Source organism: Convolutriloba macropyga, chromosome 3 (assembly GCF_964194025.1).
Source record: "Convolutriloba macropyga chromosome 3, txConMacr16.3, whole genome shotgun sequence".
Classification (NCBI taxonomy): domain Eukaryota; kingdom Metazoa; phylum Xenacoelomorpha; order Acoela; family Convolutidae; genus Convolutriloba; species Convolutriloba macropyga.
In genome coordinates, this window is record NC_134470.1 from 76,076,361 (window position 1) to 76,099,584 (window position 23,224).

At 39.3% G+C, this 23,224-nt stretch overlaps 2 protein-coding genes across 2 annotated transcripts in view; one reads left to right on the forward strand and one right to left on the reverse strand.

Moving 5' to 3' along the window:
- Positions 1-14,298, forward strand: part of LOC142336743 (prolyl 4-hydroxylase subunit alpha-2-like) — a 30,779-nt gene extending 16,481 nt beyond the window's left edge. Inside the window, exons 3-4 of the mRNA XM_075385652.1 lie at positions 221-506; positions 12,955-14,298. Coding sequence (XP_075241767.1) covers positions 221-506; positions 12,955-14,090 — 1,422 coding nt within the window. The 3' untranslated portion in view covers positions 14,091-14,298. The remainder of the gene's footprint in view (positions 1-220; positions 507-12,954) is intronic.
- Positions 14,299-17,864: 3,566 nt separating this feature from the next.
- LOC142336465 (cytochrome P450 1A2-like) overlaps positions 17,865-23,224 on the reverse strand; it is a 69,288-nt gene continuing 63,928 nt past the window's right edge. The window contains exon 8 of the mRNA XM_075385319.1: positions 17,865-18,321. Coding sequence (XP_075241434.1) covers positions 18,012-18,321 — 310 coding nt within the window. The 3' untranslated portion in view covers positions 17,865-18,011. The remainder of the gene's footprint in view (positions 18,322-23,224) is intronic.

Here is a 23,224-nt window from a genome sequence, read left to right on the forward strand (position 1 = left end):
ATTGTCATAAAATTTCAATTGAGTCATTTTTGACGAAAATGAGTGAATATGAATGAAACATCAATTTATCAGAAATCCGGTAACTTCCCAAAAACATTCTTGCACTTAAGCGAGTATTAGATATTGGCTTGAAACAGTTAAGGAATGATTATTATAGTTTTACGATTGCTGACTTCAATTTCTGATGATTAAAAAGGTAAATAGCTCCACCTCATGTTAGTCTGAAGACAACTTGAAACACCCCACAGACCAACTAGTCATAATCAAAAGATTCTACGAGAAATGGAATCCTGTTCAGCAACATCTCAGTTCAAGCAGTGCTGCGGTCACTCTGAACAGAATTGTGGATCAGTTGAAGACTAATTGGTACCTCGCAGGAGAGGCCATGAATGGAATTCTGCGACTGCACGAGACATACGGAATCCCAGCTAGTGACTTCTCTGATGGTCGCATTGGTGACTATCAATCGAGGCTCAAGATGTCCACCAGAGACTTGTTAGATATTGGTGAGTTTTATAGAATCATTGGAGTGGTTAGGTAGGGGGGGGGGGGGGGGTGAGGGGAGGGGAGGGGAGGAGGAGGAGGCGTGGGTTAGGAATCTTGCGATAGAAATTTTACGTCTTACAAATATGGAGCGCACGAAATTATAGACCCGAACGTACGAAGATCTGAACATGAACGAACGAAAGTCTGGCGGACGCACAGTAGGGCGACTCCAACTCATAAAAGGGTACGCTGGCCAGGTATTCGTGCATTAAGCAGAAACACAAAGACCATATCATTGCTAATTGATACATAGAGAAGTGGCTACCTGCGCGTTCCATGTTTCAAAAAATCAATATCAGTTGAATTTCTTAGCATATTCAGAATGATGTTAGTACCATAGGCTTGCTCTTTCTGCTTTTTAGTGTTAAGCTAAGGAGTTAGAGACACATGAGTTTCTTTATGAGCAGTAAAAAAAGTTTCATAAGCAAAATCATTCATGTCTGAAACCACGATGATGATCAAATGATAAGTTAGAAATTAAAACGGGGAGGAGCATTTGTTCAAAAAAAGAGAGAGTGATAATGAGAGAGGAAAGAGAGACTAAGGTAGAAATTAAACAAGATTGGTTGAAGACGGCAACAAAAATAATTAAGGCAGGGAGGCACGGATGGATGGAAGGAGGGAGGGAGCAAGTGTCAGTTAGGGGTGTTAGTAACTAAAAAAATCTAAGCGAGAAATATACCAAAATGCGTCATTTTTCTTAGCCAATCAGAATCGAGTATATAAATACGCATAGAAATCGTCCCAATTTACGTACAAAGCTCGGAAAAAGTGCAAATAGCATAATTTCGTTAAACCTAATAAATAAACCTATCAAGTAAGGCTCATAGGAACTTAATAATTTTCGGTTTTGCACGGTTTCGAATAGAATGGTGACCAGCTTTGATCTCAAGTATCAAAAATAGACTGATACCAGTTAAATGAGCAAAAAGAAAGACTTTGCCGTCTAAAAAACACTTGTTGCTATGTACGTACTATAGTTAAAACGTTGATTTGGCCGATAAAACGTTACTTGAATTGAACATACGAAAGAGTGTCTTACATCTTTATATTGGTGCCGCTCCTTACTGAGCCACCTTTAGAATCTTCAGCACATTGGCTTTTAGTGTAATTGTTCTGTTAAAAATATCAAATTCGAGTGGAAAGCAGCCTTTACAGTAAATTCAAGTTTCCATTTCTCAGTCATATTTTGTTATTGTTGAAGCAACCCCTCCTTTGACTGTTTTCCCGGTAATCAGAAACTTTAAAGCATGCACTGGGACCAACAAGGTCACATTGGAAGTAGAAGCATACCAGACTAACAAGGACAAGCCCTACATTCTGAAGGTAGTGCGAGAGGCAGAGCAGAGGATAGCAAGTGACTTTTCCCCCAACCACGAATACCTGCCCATAGATGGACTGCCGACTTTCAAAGATGCTTCTACTACTAGCATGTTCTGCACGGAACAATTAATCGTCGTCAACAGGTCAACAGAAACCATTTCTGGAGTTGTATGTTGAACCAAGGGTGGTAATCAAAACTTGCTGCTAATTGGGAAAGGAAAGGGCGCTAAGCAAGACAGAACCCTGCAGTGTTTTCTGCCACCCACCACAACAAACTGTAAGACTCTTCCAAAACGAAATTTGTTTTCACATCATGAATTGATGTTGAGTTTGTTTAGACGGCAAAATGATGACCCAACCCCTAACGGAAAATTTCTGAGATATAGTGCCTTAACAGGATTTTAACGATTTCAGCTGAAAATTATAGATAACTGGTCACCATTAACCCCCCACAAATAGTTTTTGAGAGGCGAAAACATCGATTTTGAAAATTTTTGGTCAAATTACCAAAAATTGGAAGAAAATTGATAGAGTTGGTACGTATATCAAAAAATAACCCCTGATATAGAGAAAATTGGGAGAACATGATGCTAAAATGTTCAATTATGAAAATATTTGGTCAATTTTTATGCAAATCAAAAATCTTAGAAAATCAATATCGAATATTGATAAACCGTACTTTCAGGCATAAAACCGTCCACTTTACTGGGTTACCGCTCCGTACTCATAAATTTGCCAAAAATTGGCCAAAAATGGAAAAAATGGACAAAAGTATAAAATTTTTGACAAATTTGTCAAAAAAAACAGTTCTCCCTACTGGAAGGTTCGTCCAATGAGTAAAACTCAATACAGAAAAGGTGTGAAAATTTTCACAACCTCCGGCCCACAAAAAAAATGCTACCTTCTCATTCCTTTTTTCTCTTTGCTCGTTCAATACCGTACCGTCCGCGTGTTATTCGTCCGTTCCGTGTTCCGTCTCCTCTGTGGCCCATTTTAGATCATCGTCGCTCTCCCAAAACATCGTTTTTCGTATTTCTCCACTCGATTTATTCCTTCAATGTAGTATGTTGTCACATGTGATGAAGTATGTTTCTGTTTTTGTTGCAGTATGTTGATTATGCTAGTATGCGGGTTAGTTGCTTTAGTCTTGTTGCTTTCTAGGGTAAGACTTAAGTTTGTTCTAGAGTTACGGCTAGTTGGTTCATGGACTTTTCCACATTACTAATTTACTAGCACCCCTGTTGTAGTATATTGATTTTTGCTGCTGTATTTTTGCGTGTAACGTTTTAATTGTTAGTTGGTTTGGGTTTTTGCCTTCTAGGGTGTGACTTAAGTTTATTCTGGAGTTACGGCTAGATTGTTTCTTCACTTTTCCAGCTTTCATAGACTACAAAAGCGCTGCATATTAATTAAATTTTGCTGTAGTTTGTTTAATATTGTTGGTATGCTGATTGGTTGTTTAGGTTTGATTAATGCTAAGGTGTGACTTAAGTTTATTCTGGAGTTACCGCTAGCAAATTCTTTGCTCTTTTCATCCATTTAGTATACTTCAGCTTTGCCGTAAGTCAGTTCGTTATTTGTATATATTAAGCCCTATAATGACATGTGCTAGTTTGTCTCATGCAGTAGCATCTCTCCTCCTTCCTAGGGTGCGTCTTAAGTTTGTTCTGGAGTTACCGCTGGTTTGTTTGGTTGAGTTTGTTGCTGTGGTCTGCTAGCATAGTGGTCCCCGACATCCCCGCTCGCTGTTTAACCGTCCCCCGCCCGTTCCGCCGGGCCTTTCCGTTTCGTTGCGCGCTACTCGCTCAACGCTTGCGTTCTAACCGTCCGTTTTCCCGTCGCGTCGTGAGCCCGTCGCCCAACATTTCCATCTCGTCCGTGTCGTTTCCCGTTTGCTCGTGCGTCGCTCGTTCCGAACCTACGTCCCGTCCCGTCCGTTGCGTCGCCCGTTTCCTAACCGCGTTTTTGCCCGTTCCGTTCCGTTTCCCGTTTCGTTGTACGCCGTTTACCCGTCCTTCACGCCCCGTCCGTTTCGTCTCCCATTTCGTTGCGCTTCATCTACCCGGACCTCTTTCGCGGGTCGTCGGTCTTTGTGAGCCTCACGTTAGACACTCTCTGACTTTCGTTGCTTACTTTCTCCGAGTAATTCATTACTCGGTAACTTCTTTACTGCTGTTCGGCGGCTTGATTACCAGGTCGTTGTCATCTGGGTTCGGTATAACTCTCATTCCACGTGTTTGGTTGAAAGTTACTTTACATTGATAAATTATCCATTTCAATATCATGGCTGAACAGCATGAAAAATTGAAAAAGCTCTTCAATGCAAGATCTAATCTAGAATCTGAGTTACGTAATATCCATAAGAACATTACAGATGCCATAGACTGTCAAGACAGGAGGGTTAAAACTGAACGCTTGGTTTCTAAGTTGAAGGATGTTTTCAGTAAACTAGTGCAAAAGAATGAAGAACTATTTGACTTAGCCAGTAAAGCGGAGAACCCAGATTCAATTTATCCTGTCCTTGAGCAATGGTTGGATGATGTAACCTAGAACAATGATAGATTCTTGCTTGCGGCTAGAAACTATATTGACCCAGTTGCTGACCGAGACACCGTATATGAGGGCGTTAACCCTCAAGGGCAGTCTAAGAGAATTTCACGCCGAACAACCTCATCAATGTCTAGCCAGCGTAAACATGACTTTCTCATGGCAAAACTAATACGTGAAGAGGCTGAGAAACAAGAACAAGCTGCCATGCGCCTCGCTAAACAAAAACACGAAATTGCCATGGGAAAAAAGGAGCTTGAAATACAAATGGAACAAATGGCACTTCAAGAATTGGAGGAAGACCAACGCCAGCGTGTTGCAGCAGCTAAATTAGATGAGGCTGAATTAATGGATAATCATTCATTGTTTAGTCACCACTCATGTGAACTGAATTTGTTTAAAGATAGGGGATCAGATAGAAGTCAGGGATTTGTTCAGGATTGGGTAAATTCGTTTCCAGCAGGTAATTCAAGTGAGTTGAACTTTTCTCGTCCTGGTTCAGCAACCGCCGACCCTTCTGTTAAAGATACTGCCCTGCCCCTAGTAATCCTCCAGAAAACACAAGTAATGTTGCCGATAACCTACATCATCTTGAAATGCTTTCTCAGTACACACGGCCAAGAGTTGCAATTTCTGTTGCCCAGCAGGAAGCTTTGTATCGGGAATATCTCCAGGCTCAACTGCAGCAATCACTCAGTGATCAAAGGTTCGAGCAGGCCCACAGTCCCTCAGGAAGTGGTAAGGTGAACCCAGTGAAACAAGTACCAGTCGCCACCTCTGCAACCTCCCCGGCCACCGACACTCGTTATGGCACCAACGAACTCCATTTTTGTACCTGATTTTTCAACAAACCCACAAGTAAATAAGTTCTTGGGTCTGAAAAGCTCCAGTGTGCCTGGTCAATTACACATGTTGATGCCTCATGTTCCGCAACTACTGAATCCATCTCAAAGTAACACTCCACACCAAACTCAAGTCCCTATTGCTCATTCCCCGCATAATGTCCCTTGACCTCTAAACACACTCGTGAACCCGCCTCCCGTATTCCCGCCTCAACAATTAATTAATACTCAGCCTCCCGTGATTCCGTCGCCCATTCCAGCGAGCACAGCAACTTACTTACCAGACCCAACATTCCACAACAAAACATTGTCCAATCACCTCAAGCCCGCCTGGTACCGTGTGCTACCGCACCGAAATGTCCCCTTAACCCTAACCCCGATTTAAATTTGTGGCGTTTTCCTCAGAACACTTCCCCAAACGTAAACCAGGTGGAAAATAATGCAACCGCCTTCAAAAACGTTCAACCGAACCTACCCACAAGCACAGCTAACCTCGTCATCAGCCATCCCATTTTGCAATTGAATGCACAACAAAATCCTACTAGCAAAAACGCAGCTGATTGTAGCATCCCTGTTAATCCCTTTAGTACAACTACTAACATCGCGCCACCTTTTGTCACGCCGGTTATACATCCAACATACAGGCATACTGCTGCGATACCATTGCGCTGGGGTGGCCCACCGCATCTCACGTCTCCAGCGCCAACATCTGAAAACGCAAGCTTGATTAAGGCATTCACTGACGCCTTAACTAGCAAAAGGAATGATCCGCTACCCGAATGGAAGTTGACCCAACACAATGGGGATCCCTTACAGTGGCACGAATGGTATGGTCAATTCAAAAGCGCAATTGATTCTCAGTACCTAACTGATGATGTGAAATTGACATACCTTAAGACCCTCGTAACTGCTAAAGCTAAAACAGCTATAGCTGAGTTCGCTTACTGCGGCGCAATGTACAAAGTCGCACTGAGGACCTTAGAACGTAAATTCGGCCAACCACAGGCGGTTGTAAGTGCCCATTTGGACAATCTCAGCAGCTTTCTACCATTGAAGATGCACAATAGCGACAACATCATTAACTATTCAGGGTGCATTTCAAGTCTTGTCGGGGTTTTTAAATCGCTGTCATATGATTCGGATTTAAAGAGTGCTGCGCTTCTCAACACTGCCGTACAGAAGCTACCACCCAATATGAAGGAGTCATGGTCACTCTTCACGGTCAAAATGCATTGGGTGAAACCTACTCTTCTGGATTGCAACGACTTGTTAAAGGAGAAGGCTGAAGCGCACGATTTAATGAAGAATACCGCAACTAAAGCAAGGACTGAGGATACCATCAACCCAGTAACAAACTCAAAAGTTGCATCAAAGGCATTTGCTGCAAATACGCAACACAAGAGTAATCATAAGCCGCAACAAAGTTCGCCGTCAACATCAATCTCCAGTTGCCTTGTATGCAAAGGCAGCCACCAGATGTGGGAATGCCGTGTTTTTAAGGAAAAGACCCCCACGCAGAGAGCCAAGGTCGTGGCTGAAGCAAAATTCTGTTTCTCTTGTTTGCGCGGCAAACACACGTTTAGGCAATGCCCAAGTCCCCGTAAATGTAGAAAAGATGGTTGCAACAGCTCCCATAACACCTTACTTCACGGAGCTGAAAAAGTTTTTCCAGCTAAACCCTCAACAAACAACAACATCAATACTTCGAAGTTGAACATAGGTACTAGTAGGCCATCTACCGATCAACAGCAACAAAGCAAAACAACCACTTTGTCTTCCGTGACGGATGTCAAAGGCCTCCTTCAGGTCACGGAACTGAAACTTACTAATTCCTCTGGTACTAGTACTACGGCGTTGGCTTTATGCGATACCGCTTGCAGTAACTCTTGGGTGTCCGATAGTCTCACAGCTGAACTCGGTTTGCAAGGTACCGCTTTAAAATTGACCGTCAAGGGTATAAACAGAGGAGAACTCATAGACACAAAGGTGGTTCAATTGACTGTGACACCTCATGAAGATCAAGACTTCGAAGCATTCACTGTGCGTCCCTACGTGAGGGAAACCTTAAACGTAGGTTCCCACATCATTGACGTCAAGTCCATGCAAGAAACGTACCCACATCTGGCAATCCTAGATCCAGTAAGAAATAGCTATCGAGGGCATGTTCCTCCAAGTGGGTGTCCCTGACTGTGACCAGCCATCATTGCGTTTTTTGTGGCGGGAGAACCCCACAACAAATGTTGTAGTGTATCAATACACGCGCCATATATTTGGGGCTAAAGACTCGTCCACATGCGCTAACTATGCATTGCAACGCACGGCACAAGATAATGTCAGTCAGTACCCAGAAGCAGCTAAAGTTGTCCTGGAAAACTTCTACATGGACGATTACTTGGATTCGGTGGAGTCACCTGAGAGGGCTCTCAAAAGATCGAAGAAGTTGGTGCATCTTCTCCATCTTGGTGGGTTCAAGCTTACTAATTTGTAAGCAAAGTACCAAATCTGGCTGATCGAATTGATGGGTCACCCCAGTCCACCGAACCAAAAGTAATTGCCTCATCTAAGGAGGAATCTTCGCACGTGCTTGGGTTGAAATGGGATCACAACAATGACACTCTAGTTGTGAGTCGGGGTACCTCCAGTACAGTAGCTAAGTCTTTAACACAACGCTTGGTTTTGAGCCTAGTTTCAATGTATCTGATCCCACCGGCCTAGTGGCACCATTTACTGTTGGTGTCCAATTGTTACTAAAGAACATCTGGCGTGTCAGCGGGCAGCACTGGGATGAAGAATTGCCCAAAGACACTGTTGAAAGGTTCCTCGAATGGAGTGTAAAACAACCTAAGCTTGCCGAAATCACTATACCGAGAAGCTACTTTTCCGGAAACATTGAACACCTGGAACTACACATGTTTGGAGATAGTTCACAAGAAGTTTTCAGTGCCCTTGCATTCCTCCGAGCTCGAGTAACAACTTCGAGTGGTCAACAAACGGAGCTTGCGTTTGTTGTGGGTAAAGCTCGCGTAGCACCTATGAAGTTCATGACTGTTCCAAAGCCTGAATTACAGGCAGCGGTACTGGCCGCTTGATTGAAACAAGATATCTGTCGAGCTCTCACAGTGAAAGTCAACAGGGTTTTCATGTTGACCGACAGCACTACTGTCTTGCAATGGCTTAACTCTGCAACCAAGCAACCAATATTCATTGCAAACCGTGTTTGCGAGATCTTAGAACACACTAGCGTTGATGAATGGAACTACGTTGCCTCAAGCGATAATCCGGCAGATGCGGGCACTTGTGGTATGTCCGCTGAGGTTTTGCAATCAAGTAGCTGGGTGAGAGGTCCAGACTTCCTAAGAACCGAGCAGTTCCCTTCCGAACCAAGCACTGAAGTAGTTAATAACATCAAACTTGGTATAGTAGCTAAGGAAACTGACGAAACCAATTCATCATTGGCCGCATCCGTAACCAAGTCAATTAAGGAACCGCCCCCGCAGTTAATTCCCTTTTATAAGTACAGTTCTTATCAAAAATTGCTGCGGATAACAGCACACGCACTCCGCCTGTTTCCTTCCCACGAATGTTACCGTAATGCCGATGGTAGCATCATAGACCCGACGGAGCTTGACGAAGCCGAGCTTCATCTTGTGCAAGGGGAGTCATTTAATGCGGAGAGAAAAGATCTCCTCGAAAACAAATCCGTTAAACGAAGTAGCCGCATTGCACTGTTTTCTCCTTTTATTGGGCCAAATATTCTAATCCGATCAGCCGGCCGCATCAAACGGTTGATCGAAGTTGACTTTGATGTAAGGCATCCTATCGTTCTCGACGCACTACATGCATTTGTAAAGTTGTTCCTTAGGCACACCCACGTTAAACATCATCATCAAGGCATTGACTACCTGCGGGCTAAATTACAAGAACGTTATAGCATCCTCAAATTACGGTCATCACTGCGTTCAATTAAATCCAATTGCGTCACGTGCAGAAGGTTTCGAGCTGCCACTATCCAACCAATCATGGTTGACCTCCCAGTAGAAAGACTCGCATACCAGTCTCCACCCTTCACGAACACCGGGGTCGACTACCGTCGGGGTACACCGGCCATTGTTTGGTCTGATAATGGTACAAACTTTGCTGGTGCGGAAAAAGAACTACGCGAGAACATCGAAAACTGAAACGCCATCAACATCGCCGTGGAATTTGCCCACAAAGGCATTAAGTTGAGGTTCAATCCGCCCAGTGCGCCACACCAAGGTGGCATCTGGGAGAGGCTGGTACTTAGTTTTAAGCGAATACTTTACACCATCCTTGGTACTCGTCGTCTCACGGACGAAATTTTGAACACTACTTTTTGTCTCGTCGAACACGCACTTAATTCACGTCCGTTAAAGCCCGTAAGCGCTGACCCGTCCAACCTAGGCGCATTAACACCTAACCATTTTCTTCTCGGTAACCAAGCCCGTAGTCTCCCTTCAATCATTGGCGTAGATGAGTTTGATCACCGTAAGCGTTACGCCCGCGCGCAGTCTTACGCTAACGCTATTTGGTCTCGTTGGATCAAAGAGTATGTACCGGCGCTGAACCGACGTTCCAACTGGCAGACGCCTGCCGAGCATCACCTTAAGACCGGTGATTTGGTTTGGGTAGTTGAAGAGACCAACCCAAGGGGTTACTACCCCACTGGTCGGATCACTAAACTCCGTTACGGTTCCGACAGCGTCGCACACTCCGCCTTATTGCGCACGTCCTCCGGATCGCTCGTTCGCCCGCTTGTAAAATTAATACCCATTCTCCCAGCATCTTCTTCTGGGCCGGAGGATGTTAGTAACTAAATAAATCTAAGCGAGAAAAGTACCAAAATGCGTCATTTTTCTTAGCCAATCAGAATCGAGTATATAAATACGCATAGAAATCGTTCCAATTTACGTACAAAGCTCGGAAAAAGTGCAAATAACATAATTTCGTTAAACCTACCTAATAAATAAACCTATCAAGTAAGGCTCGTTTGAAATTAATAATTTTCGTTTTTTGCACGGTTTCGAATAGAATGGTGACCAGCTTTTTATCTCAAGTATCAAAAATAGACTGATACCAGTTAAATGAGCAAAAAGACTTTGCCGTCTGAAAAACACTTGTTGCTATGTACGTACTATAGTTAAAACGTTGATTTGGCCGATAAAACGTTACTTGAATTGAACATACGAAAAAGTGTCTTTCTTACATCTTTATAGGGAGCCCCCTTAGTAGTTGAAGAGTTAAAAAAGCTTAAATATTCTGCAAAAAAAAATCTTGCAACCGAAATAAGACCAATTTTAATTTTTCTTCCGAAAATCTTGAAATACTTGAATCCTTCCAATACTGTGTTGAAATTATCAGCAACAAAGTGTCGATTTCCGTACACCGAAGTCCAAACTTGAGCACAAAATTTTATTCTGACTGCTGGCCAATCAGAAATAAGAAAATTATGAAACTGTTTTTTGATTGCCCTGATTGGTCAACAATTTCTTCATGTTTTAAAATAGAATATGTATGTAACATAAATTTGATCAAAAATCTTGCTAAACCAAAAGAGAACAACAGGCTTTTTTTGTGAAATTGGTCTCACATTTTGTTGTTTAGAATCATAACAAGTCCTTCAAGCGACTGAGCCAGACCAATGACCCGCGAGGCATGATGCCCATGGCCAAATGAGTAAGATAGCTATAAACCTAAAAGAGAGCTGCCACGACTCCTCTCCCTTCAATTACAAGGAAAGCTTTACACCCACCATTCGTTTCAGGAGTTTCAAATCTGTCCGAACATTACGCTTCCGCGTTAATTTTGGTGAATTAATTTGTCCAAAATCTTATACTGTAGATTAGCGTTGCCGAAGGTGATACTCAATTAAACCCAACAACTATTTGTTCAATTACCTTGAAAAACATATTAACTCACATCAGTTAATCAACCAACTCAAAATTTCAAAAATTAATTATTCGCAAAATTATATGCTTTGATAATATCTCCTAAACTACAAATGCTAGTGAGATAAAGATTCATAGGTTTATGAACGTTGCTTGGACTCATTAAAATCTTACAAGAATAATAAACCTTTGGTTAACTGTGTTGCTGGGAATACCTTTCTCTGTTAAACTCAATCTTAACACATTAGCGAAAAATTCAATGGTGATTAACTACGAAAGTAACGATCGCAAATTGAGTAAACTTGGCACTAAAAATAACTGTTATTCAAGTAATGCAACAAAAAAGAAATAAACTAGTGCCAAGTTTCTCTCACCTAGTAACTTTGTTCCTCAGAAAGAAACTTTGTGAAAATCAAAGTTAGTCCTCTTACCAACAAGTCTAAGCTAGTTGAACTGTACAATCACTAAGATCATTTACATAAACAAGACATGATAACAAGGAAAATACCACTCAAAATTTTTGCTTCAATATGCACTGTAAGTTGAAAGTGAGCAAACAACAAGCTACAACTGTTTTTATTAGTTTCTCAAGCTTTTTCTGCTTCTAGTCACGTGGTTCTATATGTCAAAATTGCGTCTTTGATCTGTGATTGGCTGAAGATAAGGATTTCGACGGAATGTGAGAAATTTTTTGTAACGTCAATTTTTCAGTGTAACTCACATGTCATAAGAAATTGTACACTTTACAGAAAAGTTGTCGATTAATTTGTGTCATCATAAGGAAGGTTTGCAAGGCAATCTTATTTAACCTGATGCAGTTTTTCAACAAAGTTTTGAAGTCGCTCATACATCGTCACGCTAATACGTTGATAATAGAGATATTTCGAGTTTGATTTTCAGTTTCACTTCACGTATGATAGTCACGTACTCATAATAGTTTCCATGTTTGTATGTTGACAAAAGTGAACCGCTCAATTTGGCTTCGATAGAATGTAGCTTTCAATATTGCCTTTCATGCTACTCTAACCTCACTGATTGGTTTGGCCTTATGTTCTTCTGTTTAGCTAATAACCACGGCCTTAACAGCGGCTATGTCAATTTTAGATTAAATGAAACCATAAATGTAGTGTTTTCAAAATCACAGCCGGTAAGATTCGTTGTAATTCCATTTTATGATACGTCTATTTGAGGAGACGTCACTTTAAATAGTATTGAAAACCATTCATATGCTGGAACACATATAAACGGAAGGTGCAAAAATACGTTGAGTTCAATAACGGAAAATATCCATATATTCCAGTGCATCAGAGAAACAAATTAAAGGTCATCTTTAAAAGAACTAGAGTATCGTTTTCCATTGCTATGCTTCTCTTCCGTTATGTGATATAATGCGAAAATCATGGGCCGGTTATTGCTGTGAAGCCAGGGACAGTTTATAGTAGGCTATCTCAAAAATTTTCGACTTGCTTGACCTCTAATTCAGAATTCGGCTTGCCTGACCCCAATCTTCAAAAGTAGGATATACATTTTCCATTAAATAACAAAAGCACTGTTTTCTATTAAAACTTCTATTAACTAAAAGACATATTAAAAGGATAATTTTCTCAGATATCCATGCTTTGTGGCACCCAATTTGAGGTGGGTGACACAAGCCACCCCTGTTCAGACCGACTTTGATCACACGGGGGATAAAGTGCGACCCAATGACTGAGTCTGGAATCTCATTATGATCAGAGCTGGCAGGGTCGCGAACCTAAACCTAGTTGGGCACCATAAATGTTTGATTTCAGGAACTCAGGCTTATCAAATTAAGAAATGGGAGGCTTGCTCAGAATATTTCCAACTGGCCGAAGAGCGACTGAGCCGAATGCTGCAGAACTCCTCGGCAAACCGCGATGATAACTCTTCATGTTGTGAGAACTCTTATAATCGAAACTCGTTTGAGGCGAATTTCCTTGACATCAACGCGACTCTATTCCTCGGATATGCTTACGACCAGCACCACTATTGCGAACTGAAACTGGGTAATTATCACAACGCACTTGACTTAGCATTGAAAGCTTTGAAAATTGCGCCCGATAACTCAAATTTGATGGAAAATGTTGGGCTTATCAAGGATTATATGGCAGGCAAGGTTCTGCAAAGACCAGAAAGTTCTGAAGATTTCCAACCTGCCGAGTTGGCAATTTGCAAGCAAAGTGTCGTTTCGGATCTGCAATCACAAAATTTTGAACATTTCCCAGTGGATTCCGAATCATTTCAAATTTGGGCAAAATGCAACTACCACGATAACAATAACCCGGCTTTACTTATCCAGCCAATCAAACGAGAGATAATTCTGGACAAGCCTTATTTAGAATTCTGGCATGATTTCTTGCTGGACTCCGAAATTGACGACCTTAAAGAACTGAGCCTGCCGGGGCTAGCCAGATCTTCGGTCGCAGGCACCAAAGGCTACGAGTACAGCGACATCCGTTTTAGCCAGTCCAATTTTTTTTCGGATGACTCTCACCCCACAGTCAGATCAATTTCAGCACGAATAAACAAGATAACTAACTTGACCACAGAACTAGCTGATAATTTACAAGTCGCAAATTACGGAGTCGGAGGACAATACGGTGCTCATTACGACTTCGGAGGCGATAACGTTGCTGAGGAGTTCTTCAAAAATGGCAACCGGGTTGCAACTGTTTTAATTTACCTCTCAAATGTGGAATTGGGCGGAATGACAGCTTTTCTGCGTCCCAAAATTGCTGTGAAACCCGAGAAAGGGGGTGCTCTATTTTGGTACAACTTGTGGCGTGATGGTACTGGGGTTTTGGAGACGGAGCACGCTGCCTGTCCTGTAATTGTGGGGGTGAAATGGATAGCAAACAAGTGGCTAAGATATCACGGACAGGAATTTGTGTATCAATGTTTGCCATAGTTTCCACGAATCATGACTTAGCACGAGAAATTGAACACGCATTTTCCAGGCTCAAAAAGGGAAAATTTTCCTCCATAAAGTGCTAGGTTTAAAAACCGCAATTTCGCGTTTCAAATAAGGTTACGTGACTCCTGCAAAAAAATAACTTCAAAATTCTGTCTTATATCTCCAACCGCGGTTTTAGATCAATTACAGATTATTTCAGTGACTTTTTATAAGTTTTAAGATGCCAAAAACTGACATTACCAAAAATTAAAGTACCGGAAGTGCCGGATATAAATAGCCCGAAGCCGACTTCGATTAAGAATTCTGGCTTTTTCAAACTCGCAAGTTTCCTGTTTTAAGCAACGCGACATGACGCTGCAGAAGTCACATCAAAATTTTGGTTTAACAACGGGAACCACAAAAGCGGTTCTCAATAAATGACCGAAGTTCTCAGTGACTTCAAGCAGAGTCGAGTAGTCAATTGTTTTATGGCAGTTAATTATGAATATATTTCCGAATTTGTTAAAGCGGAAGAATATTAGATATAATTTGAACTTAAATATACCCAATCACATTTGAAATTCCATTAAGAGAGCAGATTGAGTTAACGATTGAATCTGACACTCAAATCTCTCCAGCTTGTTTCTAATATTGTAACATTTTTAAACATTTTGGATTGTTTCCCAAACAACAATTTGCCTTAAAATAGTTTTAACTTTCTGCAAAAAAACCGTAACTGAGACTGGATCGGTTCTGTCCCCCCCCTCCCGTGTTTTTTATGACCCCCAGTTACAAATTCTATGTTGTTATATAGCACGTTACTATGTAAGAAAATAGCACGTGCGTCTGGGGGGTCATGAAAAATTTATGCTCACTAAGCTGGGGGGGACAGAATAGTAGTACTTCAATAAGATTTTTTTACAAAGCTACTGTAGGAAAAATTGGTCATTCAATGGGAATAATACACAAACCAGGGGACAAAATCAGAGATGTACAAAATGAATTTGGACATCATCTGTGAGAAATGAAAATAAGAAAGTTATCGGGCTCAATATGATCAAGCAAACAAAATATTATCAAATTTAACCTCCTAGATTCTAACTCAGCTCACAATTGGATTGCTTGCAATCAGCAAAGTCCAAATCTCTGCTGAGCATTTTTATTAAAAACATATAAAACTTAGAATTTTGCAGTTTATTTAGATGAAAGTGGTAGTCTGTTTTACTATTGTAACTTCGAGTGGTGATGACAGTGCAAAAAAACAATGTTTTATTTTTGAAGAAGAGCACATATTTCTCAACAGGTTATTTAATACAGATGGTTTTTCTGCTAATTATATTTAGTGGCTTACTATTTCAATTCCCAAGATATAAAAACCAAACCCAATTCTTTTGAATCGGCAAATGAAAAAAAAACAATTTTCAAGCACACGCTTGATTTAGCTTTATTTCTTATTTGTTTTAATTGATTGATGACTTCTGATTAATTTTGATTTTATGACCCACTTGTGCAACTTAGCAATTCGTTCTAATTTGGAAATCTCGTGATAATAAGTAGTAAACATATAATCACTGTTGCCATTTAGAACAACAAACACTGAGAATAATTTGTTCGGAATTTAGATTTTTTTCATGATAAGGATGTGTCAGTGATCCTGGTGGGGCATAACCATGTTAAAATTTAGTTAAACCGTTCAAATACGATTCTAATCTCATCTGTAATTTATCTGCGCTATGGTCTTATTTTTTGAAAAATGTAGTTGCTTTACTTTGTAAAATTTTTTCTGCTCCGATGTTCTCCACGATCAATTTTTTCATCTGTGCTGTAATTATCAAAGATGGAACTTTTTCTAATTTTGGGAGATTAAGGAAACTGCTTGTTACGGAGTTTACATTGATAAGTAATTGTTCCCTCTCAACATACAAAATTTTGCGCTTTTTTAGAAAGTTAGCCAAAAAATAGGAAAAATAGTAACAGTGTACATAAACCATTCAAAAGCAACAAAAATTTTATGTTTATTTCGTTGGTATCCCAATATAAGAATTTTACTACTCAACAGACAACTAAGTGGTGAACGGCGCATTCTTCTCTAGAGCGCAAAAATGCTATCCAATCGAGAAGTTCATAGGAAAGATAACAAAATGAACAAAAAAATAAACTAATTTGATTTTTAATCTTTGATTTTTGTCAGAGACAATGATTCCACTAATAGTGGTGGTCAGAAAAACAAAATTTGTTTGCAGATCACATAAAACAAAAAAATAGTTTCATTTTAACAACTAAATTGTAATTTTTGGTCTAGAGAAGTTTGAATACTTTTAGAGTTGAACGATTACAGCTATAAAAAAGATGGGTGGACAACTAACAATATGATGGCTGTAAAACCTCTGTTTGTTGGATCGAGGTTTTTCTTCTGAACTAAACAGAGAAAAAAACACGCTAAATGCTGTTTTTATTATTTCTCTGTTCGTTTGAGCGGCAACTTTAATGCGTTAGATCCCGAAAATCATAACTACTTAATTTTTGAAGAGAATTATCTGTGTTGTTTATCCGAAACAAAACAAAATTTCTTGTGCAATCAAAAATCAAATAAAAAATCACGTTTTAACATTGGTCTCTTCAGCAGAATTTTTAATCAAATGTTATACTGATTCTTTGTTTCACTGATAAAGCAAAATTTGACAAAAAGAAATCTAGTAAAAGTGAAACGGAATTCTTAGCTTTCAATCATTTCCCTCGCAAAATTTTCAGGACTTTTTAATCAATTAAAACATAAATAGACGCAACAGAACCAACATCTCCTATGTTGATAATTGTGCGGACTGAAAAATTATTTTTAAAAAAGTACGAGAAAACTAATTCGAAAAGAAACGTAAGTGAATAAAAATTTTGCTCGCCGAAAAAGCTTACTTTTTGCAATTTTTTTCTGAAGTGTTATATAATCCGGAGGCCATTCTTTTTGCAGTCTACTCTTCAGTTCTCTTTAGTCTTCCGTAAAGAACTTCGGACCCAATACGTTATGCCCCCCTCGCCTGTTATAGAGCACGTGCCATTACATGATAAATCATTAAGTTAAAATATGGCACGTGCTTCTGAGGGTTGCAAATAATATGCAACCAGCAAGCTGGGGGGAGGGGGGGGGAGGGGGCACATAGGGAAAAGATCCAGCTTTTCTTGTGTCAAATGTGGGATCGATGGTTTGTACTCCTGCCTCAGTGAAGCTGTCTTTGTGAGGGTGAACTCTCACTTAAAAATAGCTTCATGTTGATCAGTGCCTTGCCAATTTTAACTGCACGTGAAAATTTTAGCCTCCGTAAAGTTAGTAAAGTCAATCATCCAAAAAAGCAGTGCTATTCGTGATAAGAACAGTTTGGACTGTGGACTGTGATGAATCATGAGGAAAAGGGCTGATGAGAATGGGCCAATGTGACCTAATGCTATTCCACCGCAATTACGCCGAAAGTAAATATATTATAATTAACCAAATGATGATTGATAGAAAAACTTTTCTTCTATTAAAAACAAAACATTTATGCTCCAAATTTATGCGCAAAATACATTGATGCGCCAAATTTCTGTCTACAAAATATTGTATACTATTTTTTCAATACAGTCACTGCATTACAATTTGAGTCAAATTTAATTTAATATCATGAGCCGTGTAGAGGTCAAACTTAGCGGTTCTTGATTGAGAAGTCCTTATTTCCTTCAGTAATACCTTAGAGGACTCATTTGAAGTTCATAGTGTCGAAAAATTTGCCTAAAAATGGCGGAAAAAAACAAGGAAAATGCGATTTAAATTTCTCTCTCCCATATATCTTAGTGTTGTAAAAGGGGTTTTGCTTACGAATCCGAGGGAATTTTACTCACTTCTTGTTCATGCCAATTCTGACCTGCTGACCCCCAGTAGTTAAATTATAATCTTTTCTGCTAATTTCACTTCGAGGTTAATAATTTGACTTTGACAGACACTGTTTTCTTCCGTCCCTTGATCAACCTAATTTCCGACATTTCACTTCCAAATTTCTCTATGGCATCGTGCAGTTGGGGAATTAGACGAAAGTACACCTGGCCTAAATGTATGGCGTACTTTTGATGAGGATTGAGGATATTGTGTTGTGGTTCTTCGGGAGAGGTGTCAAAGTCTGTATGATTGAGATGTCTGGTGGGTGTGAAGGGAATATTGTGAACACATATGCCAGTGAAAGCGTCTTCTAAGAATATCGGCTGAAGTTTCCTGAATTGCCTGGAAACAAAAAAACAAGGAAAATAATACAATTACACTTCACTTAAAGAGGCTAAATTAAGCATACCGTTGAAAAGATTTTTTTGCAAAAATGTGGATTTTGTGTGACTTTTAGCCCCAACTTTTAGTTCATTTCATAACTTTTGATTTAACAAGCGTGACGTCTATTAAATTGAGTTGAGGTAAAGTTTTCCGAACGGTTAAGTCTTCTGGTATAATTTAGAAGTGATACTGAAAACAATGTGTTAGACTGCGTAATTCCAGCAGTCTATATTTACTGAAGTCAGTCACTCCCAAATACAGTTAAAATATACTAGAAAAAAAACAAAACCAAAATATCGTTATTAAAGTTAATGACAGCGGTAGTACTGTAATAGATGACACTGGAAATTAATTTCAGCAAATTCCGCTGCATTCATTTAGTTGTCTAATGCCTCCAAAAAACTAATTTCAGAGCAATCAGAATTACTGCACAAGCAGTTGATAGCACGGCGAAGAGAAATTTATTTGGCATGCCAAAATGTAAAAAAAATCACAAAACAACAAAACGACAAAGAAACGTATTTGGTATGTTAAGGAGAAACTGCAATTTAATTTAACTTAAAATTCATGGGCAAATTTGTTTACTGAATTCAATGATGTTTTCAAATTTTATCCTAAAGTTAAAACTGAAATTGAATATAAAATTGAAAATAAAAACCGCTCGTGCGAGTCGTGAGCGTGGCGGAAGAAGCTCTGACATAGTCCACCAGGAAAACAATCAGATATTCTTTAAACCAATGCAATTGAAAAAGTTGCAATTGATAACGAGGGTGCAAACAACAATGTAACTGTGAAAATAACATACATGACAATTTTTGCGTTGGAAAAAATCTGAGTTTTTAACCCTATCTTTGTTGTTTGCTAAATATTTGGTAATTTTTTTCCATATGCTGATTTAAGTAAACTTTCCATTAGAAACTACAGGAGCTGCAGTGGTCCTTTTTACTTGATTATGGCCATTGTCTTTGCTTAATAACCAATTCCGCGTATTTTGCAACGATTTACAAATAATCGTTTTCTAATTGAGAAATTGGATGAAAATGCGCTGTTAAAATAGCTTTTTGAACAATTCTATTAAGTTTTCCTGATATATGACTTCCACATTATTCATTAGCGTGTTGTTGAACTTCCCAATAAACTTGTTACCCCGAAAAGTTACCTGCTAGGTTTGAATATCTTATTATCTAATTGTAACGGTTTCCTAAAATTGAAACTTGTCATTGTTTTCGATGATATTTTTCAATTTTACTTTTCTTAAGTTTTTGAGCTGCTTGAAGGAGAAAGAAGCTCAAGCCACAACTTTTATGACAGACTGTTACTTATATTTATTACAAATGGCCTCTGTTTTGTTTTTTGTGAAATTAATTTTAGATTGCATTCAACTTATTTTGAACATTTTGTCGCAGATTGTTTGTGTATAGGAAACTGTAGATAATTAAAAAACGTTTTTTATTACTAAAATTGTGTCCGACAATTGATCTCCTTTTATTGCATTTTGTTATAGCTGAGAGATTAGCTAGTTGAATGGTATCCGCGCTGCGAATACGTTGACTAATTTATACAGTGGAATCGCGGGGCGAATCCGTTTTAAAGTGAACTTTGCTAAATCTACTGAATGGAACCGCTCAGCGAATCCAGGCTAAGTTTAGCTTTTGAATTTGAAGAGCGTTTAGAAAGGCAGCTTGAATTCAGCAGATTAAGAAAGGATATGATTAGTAAAATATAAATAGTGTGAACAATCTATGGAATAATTTAGTAGACTAGCGGGAATATCTATATATGTGAATAATAAAAGTTATCATATCCTTAGTTATAAAATGTATGATATAATTATTAAAATTTGAGGGTAATTTGTAATTTAGTACACATATGAGTTTCTCTATAAAATTATGTATCCATAGGTATCACATTACCCCGATGACAGGAAAAAATTTTAATGTATTTACAATTTTATAAACAAAACATATAAGTTAAAAGTATGCATTTTGATGAAATTGAATTAACGAAAGAACAAAAATTGAAATTAACATAAACATAGGGTCAAAAAGCACCGCGAATGTTGAAATACACAAATGAAAATGTATAATTTTATGGATTTGCAACGCGAATGCATATTGATAAATTTAAAGACAAGGACGTCAGATATGCATATGGATAATGTGAACTGGAACTGAGAAACGAATGTAACAAATAAATTATGAAACACAAACTAAATTTGGATTCGCAGGGCGAATACATGAATGACTTGAAACTTAAACATTTACTAACAGTTTGCAAAGTTTTACTATTCTTTAATCACTGAATTTCATTTTCAGCATCCCATACTGACATTTCCCCTTCTTGTTCATACTCATAATAACGAATTCGAGGTAGAGAGTTTTTTCGTTTCTTTGTTCTTGAGGAACTTGTAGATGCCAATGAGCTTGTTGGGGAAATGTCCGCCTCCGAGAAACCATAAAATTGAGTCCGGTTACGTTTGCGACCTTCGCTTTGTATTTGTGGGGCGGTACTGTTGTTGGCCAGGCTGTTTTTGTGGTGCTTGTTCATTTTCATTAGGAGAGGCTGTAATTCGGCGGCGTTTAGGCTGAGGCTTGGAGGGTTTCCGAACTGTCAGAGCTCGAGTTACATTTGAGTTTACGGAGGAAACTACTGACAATGTATCGCGTTGTCGATGGCGAAAATTGGTTTCCCTCCGCTTATGCTTTTTTAAGTCATTACTGTGTTTTGCTGTTTTTGTGTCTGTGGTTTGCCCATAGGGGGCTGGCCGACGTTGTGCATATGTCCAGAAATTTTTTGCCCTTTCCGCTTTAGTTCCGAATTTTGCAAGATCGCTATCTCGAACTTTGACAGGCGATCGTCCTGGTCCATTTATTATTGTTGTTGTGGGCGAGGATTTAGTGACGTATGACCCGAAATTGAGGACTTTATACAATCCAGCCAGTTGTTTCTGGGCCATTTCTTATGAGGAAGTTTTCGGGCGAGTTTGACTTTCAGAGATGCCTCAGTCCTAGGGCTGGGATTAGCTATTTTCGGGTGGTTAATGAGGCGCGATTCCTTGTCAGTAGAATCGTGATAGCGGCGACCTGCATCTTGTTGTGCCTGGCACACGGTCTTTTCAATTTCCAGATCAGTTCTATCTGAATTGATCTACCCTTCATCATCCAGGAAGTCTTCCGCAGGAACAGTATCAGCATCTAAATGGAAGTTAATATTTTTTCCATAAATTAAATTTAGACTTGAGGGAGCAGTAGTATTATTCTCTAAAGGAGTATTTGCAGGACGACCAAAGTGAGCTTCAAATGGTGTTATCTTTGTAGTTTTCTGTTTTGTTAAAGTTAGGTCTGAAATAATTAATTTAATCGAATCGGAAAAGGAAAATTTTTCTTTGCGTTATGCTTGCAAACAAGATAACCGCCATTTTATTGTTTTGATCATTCGCTCCAATAATCCAATAGCTCTATGGTCGCCTACAGGAGCATCAAGAATGTTAATATTGTTTTCATTGAAATAATTTGTGACTTGTTTTTCTACTAGACAGGTTGCTCGGTCTAAGCGTATCTTTCGTGGAATCCCTTGATTATATGCATATTCATGCAGAAATTTAACTACATTAGCACCATTAGCTTTTTGGAAGATTTCAGCTGTAGGATATTTTGAATAGCGGTCAATACATGTGAGAAAATAAAGTTCTTTATCTTCTTCATTCAGTATCGGAGCCCCAAAGTCAATTTGAATCTCCTCATTATGTTCTTGACATACTTTTTGTGGATGCAATTTAGATTTAGGGATGACAGGTTTGAGATTCTTAACGATATCGGTCCAGGGAACACAATCAGATGTTTTAGCTAGAAAATTTTCTATGCATATATGGCCACCATGCATATTGGGCTAACGAGATCATCCCCCAACTACCAGGGTGTGTCATGTGAATCATTTCGATTAAAGCGTCTTTAATTGAGTTAGTGATCGCGACGCGTTCGTCAACACAAAGACAACCGGACTTCACATGAAGATCCTTCCATAAAGAATGGATGTACTGGCTGACATCCTTGCATCTGGCCTCATCGTCTTGTATCACACAGTCCCGGATTTCTGAGGACTGCATCCTTGCTTGTAAGGACCGCTAGAAAGGACTTCGTGAATAGCTGATTGAGGCTATTTTAGAAAGTTTCTTCCCGGGAAAGCTCAATGTCCCTAGTTTCCGGCGATGAGGAAGTCTGGGTGTTGTTGACACTCGTAGTCGTATTCGTATTCGGTGTTGAGTGTGTTTGAAATGTCACTCGGGAGTTTGAGGAGATGTAGGAGGGTGGGTTCGAGGGGACTCATTTGCAGACATTATCATGTAATTGATTTTGTTATCGGAATTATTTACTGAATTCGGTTTAGAGTTTGTGATCTGGATTTGCGGAGCGGATACAGTATTAATTTTGAGCAAGTGATTTGAGTGATAATTGAAGCTTGAAATGATTTTTGAGTTATCATTATTTACTTTTGCTTTAGTAGTGAACGAATTATTTGAGGAATGTGGAATATGTGCGTCGTGTTTGGGGAATTTTTGCGAGCGGACTCGCGTCTTGTTTACAAGTAATTTGCGTTTGGAGTTAATGTACTGCTTTTGGAATGGAATTTGATTTGAGTTACTGAATAAAGTGGTAATTGCGTTGCGAATGCGGAAATTTTAGCGACCATAAATTCCTCAACATATTGAGTGATGCTTTTTGCTTTCTGATTTGATTGGCGCAAAATATAATCAACTCTTCCCATACGAGTGCCAGGGATATGTTCTATATTAAAATCAAAAGGTAACAAACGGTCAATCCACCTTGTTAATCGACTTTTATATGATTTATTTGAACGATGA